This window comes from Vulpes lagopus, chromosome 11 (assembly GCF_018345385.1).
Source record: "Vulpes lagopus strain Blue_001 chromosome 11, ASM1834538v1, whole genome shotgun sequence".
Taxonomy (NCBI): Eukaryota; Metazoa; Chordata; class Mammalia; order Carnivora; family Canidae; genus Vulpes; species Vulpes lagopus.
Genome location: NC_054834.1, coordinates 12,968,791 through 12,980,488, shown reverse-complemented (window position 1 = coordinate 12,980,488; position 11,698 = coordinate 12,968,791). Strand labels below are relative to the sequence as shown.

Here is an 11,698-nt window from a genome sequence, read left to right as displayed (position 1 = left end):
ACATTTCAAGTCTTCTAGATCCTTAGAAGATTGAGATCTTGCTTGGTAAATACACTTGTACCTAAAATGACAAAAACTAATTTTAGTCTCCCACATTTTATATATAAAAAATTTGGTAGCCAATCTGGAGCTGATTATATATTTGAAATATTTCTTAGAGAATTTTAATTTAAAAACCTAATTTTCATATGCTGTTTTTAGTGATTTTTTGAAGATTTTATTTATTTATTCATGAGAGACGGCAGAGGGAGAAGCAGGCTCCATGCAAGGAGCCGGGCGTGGGACTGGATCCCGGGACTCCAGGATCACGCCCTGAGCCAAAGGCAAGCGCTAAACTGCTGAGCCACCCAGGGATCCCCGTGATTTATTTATTTATGATGTTATTTTTACACTTCCCAGCAATTGATAATAATTTTTTTGATAATTTTAATTTTATAGTTCCATGGTCTGGGAGTGTTACTAAGAGAATTTTGTTGTTGGTGAAAGTGCCACTGCAAGAATTCAGTATCTCAGTTATTAAAACAGTTCCATAATTAAGATACTGGCCTATATTACCAACATGAAAACTTTATAAGGAAACGGTTATCTAAAACTGCTTAATTCAAGCCTGGGTAGCTCAGTGGGTTAAATATCTGCCTTCCGCTCAGGTCCTGATCCCAGAGTCCTAGGATGGAGCCCCATATCCAGCTCCCTGCTCAGCGGAGAGCCTGCTTCTTCCTCTCCCCTGCCCCCACTCATGCTCTCTCTGGGGCTTGCTCTCTCAAATAAATAAAATCTTAAAAAAAAAAAAAAACCTTCATAGTTAATTCATAGTCTTTTTCCTCTCTTTTCTGTGTGATCAAGTATATCTGTGATGATAAGAAAAAGCACCCAGTTAAATGTATTTTTATTATTCTATAATCATATCTTTACTTACATCATTTAATATTCCCAAAATAATTCTGCCCAGGAGGATAAAATACTGTCATTTGTATTTCTGAGACCTTGTCAATAATGAAACAATAATTAAGTATATTCACGCAATTCGACCACCTGGACAATAGTGACTGAAGGAATGCGCCCACCCACGGTTTGCTCCCTCTCCGTCCCTAAACGTCTCCCTAGGGAGAAGGGAGAACTCTCTCTTCCCAGCCTGCGGACAAGAGCAGGAAAATGGGTTTTGAAGCTGCAAAAGCTTCCGCGTCCGCGGGACAGAACGCTGCGCCCTGCCGCGGGCCCTGCGGGCCCCGCCGTTGAAGTCTAGCGCGGCTCGGGCCGGGAGCCGCTGCCCCCGACGGCCGGGCAGGCCCCGCGCCCCTCCCACCCGCACCACGCGCGATCAGAAGTTAAGGTCGGCGGCCCGGAGCAGTCGGCCGCGGAGCCCCCAGACCGGGAAGTCCGAGCCGCCCTCCAGGTGCACAGCTGGGAAACAGCCGCGGCCGGTCCCCGCGCCGCCGGCCACCTCGGCGGGCGCGGGCCGCGCGCTTCCGGGCTGGGAGCGGGGCCGGCGGGGGCGGGGCGCACCCCGGCCCGCCCCCCTGCGCCCTGGCCGCACCTGCCCGCCTCGCCCGCCCGCCTCCCCCTGCACCCCCCGCGGCCCCCCCCCCGCCGCGGCGTCTGACGTCCCGCGCGTCGGCCGCGCGGAGCTGCGCCGGGAGCCAGGCGGGCGGCAGGCGGGGTAAGGCCGGCGGGGCGCCGGGAGCCACGGCCTCGCGGCGGGGAGGGCCCGGGCCGCGCGGGGTCGCGGGGTCGCGCCGCTCCCTGCGCCGTTGGGCCTCGGGCGCCGGCCGGAGCCGCGGCGCGTTCGCGGAGCGGGGCCCCTGGGCGCGGGCGGCCGCGGGGGGGCGTTAGGGGCCGGCGGCGCCAGGGCGGCGGGAGCTCGCGGGCCGCGACGCGCAGGCCGCCGGGTCGGCTCGGCCGGGTCCCCGCGGAGGGGAGAGGAGGGGAGGGGAGGGGAGGGGCCGGCGGCCGCGGGCGGGCTCGTCCCCCGGGCTCCCGCCCCGCCCCGGTTCTCACGCGGCGGCAAAGTGAACTGAGTGTTTCTTTATTTAGGTGTGAAGAGAAAGAAATGACACTGCAGTGGGTGGCAGTCGCAACCTTTCTTTATGCTGAAATAGGACTTATTTTAATCTTCTGTCTGCCTTTTATTCCTCCTCAGAGGTAGGCAACCCCGCGTGGCCCGGTGGTGTGCGCGCCCGCGAGCGCCGCCCCCCCCCCCGGCTGCCCCCCCCCCGGCCGCCCCCCCCCCGGCTGCCCCCCCCCCGCGGCTGCCCCGCAGCGCCCGCGGCGTGGGGACGGCCCCGACGCTACGGAGTTCCGGACGCTGCGTGTGAAGGTGCCCTGGAAACTCACAGGTTGCAGGGACTGTCCACCACTACTAAAGTATCCCTGGATGCAAACCTTCCTAGTATACGTACAGACGCGTTCACGTGCTTTCCCTCCCTCCTGGAAGGAGGCCCCAGGTCTTCTGGGTTCTGTTGACTACAGAGACGGTAAAGCAGTGGTTCCCCCCCACACACACTTTTTTTTTTTCTTTTTTTCTTTCTTTTTGGTTCTGCTTTTACTATCTGTTGTCATCAGACGTGTTGATTACCCGGAATTGGAAAAGGAAACTAGAAAAAGGGGAAATGGATAAAGGACGTTAACCGCACGCCCCGGTGCAGAAATGTTTCACTGAGGCAGTGGAACAACAATGTAGAAAGTGAAGCCAGTAAATTATTCTCAGTGTTGTTCTTATGTAACCCAGAGACGGTTGCATTAATGTCTAATGCCAATTTTACTAATTAATTAATTTTAATTTTACTAATAATTTAACTGATTAATGCCCCTCCCCCCATCCCCCACACACAGTGAATATATGCTGAAAACGCTGAGTATGGAAAGTGCTCAGCACCACAACCATACATTACCATTAATTCCTTAGTAAAGGCCTTCAAAGGTTTTTGGGTTTTGTTTTGTTTTGTTTAGATTTTATTTATTTATGATAGACATAGAGAGGCAGGCTCCATGCAGGGAGCCCGACTTGGGACTCGATTCAGGGTCTCCTGGGTCAGGCCCTGAGCTGAAGGCAGCACCAACCCTCTGAGCCACCCGGGCTGCCCTTTCAAAGATCTTTAAGTACAGTCCTCAGTATTTACATTGAAGCATTGGCTCACTTTCCCCCTGTACTATCCTCCTATGGCTCAATTTGGGGGCCGTGCGGGGTGGGGCGGGTGGTTAGTATAGTGGACACACGATGTTGCATGAGTTTCAGATGTATAAGTACCTCATTCACTTTCTCTGTAGTTATGCTCTGCTCACCACAAGTGTAGCTGCCATTTCTGGGGAGTTCAGTTTTAGATCTAGAAAGTTGATAGTAGGAATGGTGAAATAGGCTTATAATAAAACTTTTGCAACACCTTTGTTTATTATGCTCATGGCGTAAGAGAAAATTTCTCATAAATGAGATCCCATGACTGGAAGAGATTCAATGAAAGTTTTTACTCTGGCTCAGGGTCCAGGTGATCTTTAATCTCTGAACTTGCTTCTTAACCTGCCTAGATTCTACTCATTTCTGTCCTTGTCTGACAGCTATGCCATCACTTTTTTCTTCCTTACTGAAAAAAAAAAAAAAATTGAATCATACTACAAGGAGCATTAGAGATCATTTTATCCAACCCACTCATTCAATAGGGAAAATAGTCTAAGGTCATCTAGCTCATCCATGGCAGACTCTAGACAGGTAACTGGCTTTGAGCCCAGTGCTTTTTCTACTCTAATGAGCATCCTGTTCATTTGTTTCAAATTTGTATAATACCCTGTTTGCTTTCTGATAGTAGTTGCAACAAGAGACTCCTATATTCAAGAGAAGGAAAGATGTTATTTATAAACATCTGATTTATAAATAAGGCTTAAGAATTTGCAAATATGTATATATATTTTGTAGATTTTGGATCTTTTTCTTCCTGCCAAATATAATTTTTCACTATACAATTCACGAAGCTCTTTAATAGATGTATATATAAGTACCCTGATTATATACATGCTCATGTACAAATACACATAAGAAAATATGGGATATATGCACACAGTTTATTTAAAATATGTCCTTATGTTTATATTCACATCTTTTTATCTTTTATACTATGTATTACCATACTTGTCAAAGAAAAGGCTTCACTCTTTATTTAATTTGGCCATTATTTACTCATATAACCCAATAATGTAAAGATGCATAGTTAGAAGTCAGGCTGCCTGGATGTATGTCCTAACTCTGCATGACCTTGGGCAAATTATTTACCATCTCTGGCCGTTTTCCCCATTTGTAAAATAGAGGTAATACTAGTACCCACCTCATACAGTGGTTGTGGTAATTAAATGAGCTAAAATATGTAAAAGTGCTTAGAACTGTAGTATAGAAATGACTCAATATAACAACTATTATCATTTCTTCCTTTGAACTGAGTATTACTAGAAACTGCTAGTTGTTCCTTGTAGGAAGTCTCTTTTGTGTTCCCTTTTACACTGACCCTTGACATGTGAATTTGCATTGGGACTTAGATGAGGGTATTACCACTTACGTTTTCTATCTAAAAACACAAAATTTTTGTAATGAAAAAATTGAATAGCATCTCTGGAATTGGAAGCATAGAGGCAAAAGAACCTCATTCATCTACATCAATCTCCCTCTCCTCACCAACTTCAAGTTATTACTTGGGGTTGTTTTCCAAACTTAATAATTTGCCACAATCTTAAAGTAAAACTTTTCTTTTGAAGTTGTGTTTGAAGTTAATTTAGGTGCTTTGGATTCCATAAATCTGTTATTCATTTAAAATGCCCTTGTACTGGGGCGCCTGGTGGCTCAGTCCACCCCTTCATTTCGGCTCAGGCCAGGATCTCCGGGTCTTTAGATTGAGCCTGGGCATGGATCCTACTTGAGATTGTCTCCTCCATCTGCCCCTCCTGCTCACATGCACATGCTCTCTAAAAAAATAAGTAAAATAAAATGAAATGCCATTGTACAAAGTTTGTTACCTTTCCAATTGTATGGTGGATTGCTTTGTCATTCTTTGTCATTTATAATCCATGCTTTCTTACCTCTGTATCTTTATACTCCTTAATTTGTCTAAACTGTCTTTTTCCCCATTTTGTTTCCTCTATGTTCACACTTTGATATGGGTGGCAATTACATGAGTATATACATACATAAAAATTCATCAATCTATTTAAGATCTTTGTACTTTATGTTTGTAATGTCCCAGTGATATTTATCTGCGGTAAAGATGGAAAAATTATTTTACTTGGGGTAAATGTTAGAGGTGTGTTATATAAAAATAAATAGTACACAGTTAGACCCCCTACACCTGAAATGTTGCTGATTATTAGGCCAGTAGAAGTCTTTGTTATTTCTGTGTTATTACACTGATTAGCAAAAAGATATAAAGTGAGAACTTCTATCAGCAATATAACATAAGAATTCACACATGTTTACTTTAAAAGTGATTTTTGCTATAGAATGTTTAAGCCAACAGACAGAAGATAATATCAGAATTATCACTAAACTTGGAAGAGTTGTTCTTGATTTCATGAGATATTATGTCATATCAGAAAATTACCATTTCTCTGATACGACATAAAAATTAAATTTCTGTAATTTTTTTTCATTCACTTAACCAGAATGGTAATTGGATATTTGCAATGCATTTCAAAATCTTTTGATTTTTTTACAGCTAATGTAATTGTATTATTTTACAGATGGCAGAAGATTTTTTCATTTAATGTCTGGGGTAAAATTGCAACTTTCTGGAACAAGGCTTTCCTTACTATTATAATCCTATTGATTGTTCTATTTCTAGGTAAGTACTGGATTTCCCTTTTCATTAGGCTTAACTCTATGGTGTTTTTATTAATGAATTCACTGGGTTTTTAATTAACTAAGTTGATGCCATCCTGGGATAAGTACCATATATGCCACTGTTTTATGAGAAAATGTTTCCCATGTTCCATACCACCAGCCTCTGAAATGAATTTCTTTTTATAAAACTGGGAACAGCTGGTGCAAGAAGGTATGAGGAAGGTATGATTGTGTCAGGATGTGAATGTGTTCATGCCTCATATCAAAATGTCAATATTTGTCTTGTGGTATGCTATTGTTATCAAGTATATCTCCAGCCATAAGAAGTAACACTAACCAAGTTAATCACAATAAGAAAAATGAGTCCCAACTCTGCCACCAGCTAAACTAAATGCCTTTTGAGTTTGGTTTACCCATTTGCAAAACAAAGGGAGAAAACTGGACTGGAAAAAGGAAAGGCAAACATTTCTGTAGCTCCTACTGGCTAAACTATGGTGATCTCTTTTTTTTTCTTTTTTTAAGTAATCTGTACTACACCCAACGTGGGGCTCAGACTCGTGACCCCAAGATGAAGAGTCACTACTACTACTACTGACTGAGCCAGCCAGGCACCCCTGTAATATTGTGATCTTTTAACTCTAAAATTATCACAAGACTTTCTACTGAAAAACTGACACAAATCCAAAGAAAGAAGGAAAACAGTAGTCCAAAGTTTTCTTGGTTACATATATCAGAAACCAACTGAAGTTCACTTGAGCAAGAAAGGGGAACTTATAATAAAATACAGAATTGTTTTAGAGCAGCTCAGGGAAGGAAGGAAGCCAAATTCCAGGGAGGGACTATTCCTAGGAACTGAAGTGTTGTTTTCTCATCCTTGAATTACTCCATAGGTCTACTTCATTCTTCCTTATCCCTCTGGAACCTGATACTCTTTTCTCAAGGCAGAAAGTGGGCACCAAATAACTGCCAAATATCATTACTACAGCCACATATATGCAACGGTCAATTAGCCATTTCTGAATCCCAGTTCCAATGATAAATGAGCCAGCTAATGCCAGGTACACAATCGTTGGTAAGCTATGGCCAGGGGTAGGAGTCACAAAGCAGAACCATGACCACTGGCTAGGCCAAGTGGGTAATTAATTTTCAGAGATGAGGGACATCATGGATGTTAATGCAGGGAGCTTTGACCTTGAATGGTAAAGGAAGGCAAGTAGGGACCAACTCTTTAAGCTTCAGTGTTTCCATCTCAGAATAGGGTAATCACACCTACTTCACTGAGGTATTGAAAGATTTTTTTTTTAAGTTTTATTTATTTATTCGTGTGAGAGACAGACAGGCAGAGACACAGGCAGAGGGAGAAGCAGGCTCCATGCAGAGAGCCCGACCCAGGACTTGATCCTGGGTCTCCAGGATCACACCCTGGGCTGAAGGTGGCACTAAACCGCTGAGCCACCCACACTGCCCAGGTGTTGGAAGATTTAAATGTAGTACTGAATGTACACAGTCTAGTGTTCTTGTCCACCAGAATGATGATGGTGGAAATTATGGAAAACTAGTAGATTTCTCAAGTTCCATTTGTATTTTCCTTTTAAATTTATTTCATTTTTCTTGATGGTTGTTTCTCTAATAAGGTAATCATGACACGGTGCTAATGTTCCTAGAGCCATTACTAACTGAATGTGTGTGTGTGCATGTGTGTGTTTTAAGGGGTGGGAATAGGCAGAAAGGAAGCAGGAAACCCAGAAATGTGTTTAGTGTCAGCAGAAATGCATCTTAGGAACTTGCAAGGTTACACAAGTGATCCAAAAAATAGGCTGTCTTCAGATGGTTTCTAGAAATTTGACTATACATCACACCCTGCCCATATGGTCGCCCTGGTTTCATTTTTCAGACATAGTTTTCCTGCTTTTAGACAGGTGATTTTATTCTCCAGGTAGGTTTGTATGATCATTTACATTTATAAACTTCTTTCATATTACTAATTAATCTTCTGCATTTCTGCATAATGAATCCAGAAATACTATTTTCATTTAAAAGCCAAAGAAGCTAAATAGCAAGCATAATGATCCTTCATACTACTATGTGGTTTCTCTGGCCTATAAGTACTATTTTGTTTGAGATTTTTTTAGTTGTTCTCTAGAGGTTGTTATGCTCTTACTACATTATTGTGGCATTCTGAGAAATGTCAAAGAGGAAATAGCCATTAAGATCAAGAAAACGTTTTAAAGATAATTTAAAAGACCAGAGCACCTGTGTGGCTCAGTCTGTTAAGCATCTGACTTAGGCCCAGGTCATAATCTCAGGGTCCTGGGATAGAGCTCTGTGTCAGGTTTTGCACACCCCCTGTCCCTCCCCCTGCTTGTGCTTGCTCTTGTCTCAAATAAAATCTTTTTTCATTTTTATTTTTTTAAGATTTTATTTATTAATTAATGAGAGACACACAGAGACAGAGACACAGGCAGAGGGAGGAGAAACAGGCTGCATGCAGGACCCCAATGAGGGACTCAATCCCAGAACCCCGGGATCACGTCCTGAGCCAAAGGCAGATGCTCAACTGCTGAGCCACCCAGGCATCCCAATAAAATCTTTTTTTTTAATAAAAAAAGACTTTTATAGGGCAGCCCCAGTGGCGCAGCGGTTTAGCGCCGCCTGCGGCCCAGGGCGTGATCCTGGAGACCCTGGATCGAGTCCCACATCAGGCTCTCTGTATGATGCCTGCTTCTCCCTCTGCCTGTGTCTCTGCCTCTCTCTCTCTCTCTCTCTCTCTCTCTCTCTGACTCTATGAATAAATAAATAAAATCTTTTAAAAAAAAACTTTTATATACCTCTATACAAATAAATTTGAATACCTAGATGAAATGGATAATTTTGTAGAGAACTACAACTTATCAGATGAATTCTAGTAAATATAGAAAATTTAAGCATACCAGTTTTCCATTGAAGAATTACAGAAAGTTTTTTTAAAGCTATCCCCTTCAGAAAGAATAAAACCAAATAGTTTTTCTTTTTTTTTTTTTAAGATTTTATTTATTTATTTATGACAGAGAGAGAGAGAGAGATAGGCAGAGATACAGGCAGAGGGACAAGCAGGCTCCATGCAGGGAGCCCGACGTGGGACTCGATCCCAGGTCTCCAGGATCATTCTCCAGGCTGAAGGCGGCACCAAACCGCTGAGCCACCCAGGCTGCCCCCAAGTAGGTTTTCAAGAAATTCTACCCCTCTCAAAAAATAGAGATTACTAATGCTGCTTAAACTGTTCTGGAATTTAATGAAAGAAAACTTTAAATTTTAAGAACCTAGAAAAGTAAACAATCTAATTGAAACTAAACCAAAACAGGGGATCCCTGGATGGCTCAGCGGTTCAGCACCTGCCTTTGGCCCAGGGCGTGATCCTGGAGACCCAGGATCGAGTTCCGCGTTGGGATCCCTGCATGGAGCCTGCTTCTCCCCCTGCCTGTGTCTCTGCCTCTCTCTCCCTCTCTTTTTGTATCTCATGAATAAATAAATAAAATCCTTAAAAAAAAAAAAGAAGAAGAAACCAAAACATATTAAACCAAATACTATATAAGACTGGCAACATACAACAAAGAGAAAAAAACGTTCATAGCAGCATTAGTCATGATAGCCAAAAGATAAAAACAGTCCAAACGTCCTCAGAAACCAAATGTGCTACTTTTTTGTTTGTTCTTGTTTTGCAAATGTGGTAGATCTGTACAATGGAATATTATTCAGCCATAAAAAACAATGGCATACTGCTACGAAGTACAACACAGATGAACCTGGAAAACATTATGCTAAGTAAAGGAAACCAGACACACAAAAAAACACGTAGCAAATGATTGCTTTTGTGTAGAATGTCCAGAATAGGCAAATCCATGGACAGAGAAAGTACATTGGTGGTTGTTGGGAGATGGGGAAAGAAGGGTGGAATGGTTATGGGGCTTTCCAAGGGGTTAATGAAAATATTCAGAAATTAGTGGTTGGTTGCACAACTTTGTGAATATACTCAAGAGCTTCTGAATTATTCATTTCGAAAGGGGTAAATTTTAGGGTAAGTTACAACCAAATGAAGCATCTATTAGAAATAAAATAGTCACCTGGATGGCTCAGTTGGTTGGGTGTATGCCTTCAGCTCAGGTCATGATCTCATGGGTCCTGGGATCAAGCCTCCAGTATTGGGCTCCCTGCTCAGTGGGGAGTCTGCTTTCCCATCCCACTCTGCCCCTCCCCACCAACCCATTTATGCTCACTTTCACAAGCTCTCAGGCACATGCTCTCTCTCAAATATTTTTTTAAATAAAATAAAAATAAAATAGTTTAAGTGACCTCAGTTTTCTAACTGGAATCTTCTTTGCTATGGCAGTAACTCTTTGCTAAGAATGCTGATGGCTACGTAAAAGAAGCAGTCTGACTTGTTTGCCCCATTGGTCTTTGAGACACCTAAGGCAAATAACTTATCTAGGACCTAAAAGAATCCAGTGACTTAAGAGTGCACTAAATATAGATATGAATAAGCTGAATTCTATTTTTCACTGGAAAGAAATAGATCCTGAGACTTAACAGAATTAAATTCATCAAAAGTGCAGCTCATTGGAGATTTCCAGTAGCAGATGCCATCCACGTGCCCATTGGGGGAACATATGCCCCTGTGGGTCAAGTCTCATTTAACCTTTGCCAGTGGAAATCTCAATGTAACCAAATATTTCTGAAATCTCAGTAAAGTCATATTAATATTAGTATTAATAATTATATTTTAATAATAATGTATTAATATTACTTTAACAGTATTTAATAATTACTATAATAATTTGATGATATTAAAGGAATGATAGATACAATAAAATGCTTATACAGTAAGGAAAATAGAATAGTCTCTTGGAATTGATTGGAATGGGAGATGACCTATATGCTACTGTCAGTAGGTTGGTTTTTACTCAGTGTATTAGGGGTAGAAAGTGAAGTATAATCGTTTACAATGTAGCTAGAGATAAGAGACAATAAGTCCTAGATAAAGAGTAAAAAAAAAAAAAAGATTCCAGTTTCAGTCAAAGTTGCCCACTAGCATCCACTTACAGAGCCTCATTTTTGAGTATGGTGCCTTCCCAGAGATAGTAGAGGAAAAGACAAAAAGAGAGCTCATATCAGAAGTCCATTTTTTAAAAGTTCAGTTCTAAAACTGCTTTCCACTTTAATAATAATTTTATGTTATTAAAAGCCAAAATCAATGTTTTCTTCTGTAATAGATGCCGTGAGAGAAGTAAGGAAATACTCCTCTATACCTGCCATTGAAAAAGGCTTAACCACCAGACCTGGAGCCTATGAACATGCACAGATGAAACTTTTTAGGTCTCAAAGAAATCTTTACATTTCTGGATTTTCATTATTTTTTTGGCTGTAAGTTTTTTAAAAAGCACAATTTTACAACATGAGTTACGTTTCCATTCCTTGTTTTTCCTACCTATCCTATAGTTTTTTTTCTATATTGTTTGGTATACTGACATCTTCATAAAAGAATGCAGATAATATACCCAAATAACATAATTGTCATTATGCCTTCTAGGTTTGATAGGTCCACAAGGTCTTGCATGCTGTGGCCCCTGCTTCTCTCTGGAGCCTGTTCTCATACTGTTCTCTGACATTTACACCACAGTCTACCCACACTGAGCTTCACTGCTCACACCTTCATTCTTGCAAGGAATCTTTATTGAGTTCCTTTTGTGTAGCTAACTCCTTCCTACTTCAGGGTCTTCACACTTGCTTTAACATCTGCCAAAACATTCCCCTCTTTTCCTGGATAACTTTGTACTTATCCTTCAGCCCTTTTCACAGAGAATCCTTTTGTGACCATCACTTCCCCTCTCCCAAAGTAGGGATCTCCGTTGT

At 42.0% G+C, this 11,698-nt stretch overlaps 1 protein-coding gene across 1 annotated transcript in view; it reads left to right on the top strand.

Annotated features, from left to right (window-relative positions):
- Positions 1-1,523: 1,523 nt before the first annotated feature.
- Positions 1,524-11,698, top strand: part of BCAP29 (B cell receptor associated protein 29) — a 53,240-nt gene continuing 43,065 nt past the window's right edge. Inside the window, exons 1-4 of the mRNA XM_041774089.1 lie at positions 1,524-1,657; positions 2,032-2,139; positions 5,713-5,813; positions 11,059-11,209. Of these exons, the coding sequence (XP_041630023.1) occupies positions 2,048-2,139; positions 5,713-5,813; positions 11,059-11,209 (344 nt within the window). The 5' untranslated portion in view covers positions 1,524-1,657; positions 2,032-2,047. The remainder of the gene's footprint in view (positions 1,658-2,031; positions 2,140-5,712; positions 5,814-11,058; positions 11,210-11,698) is intronic.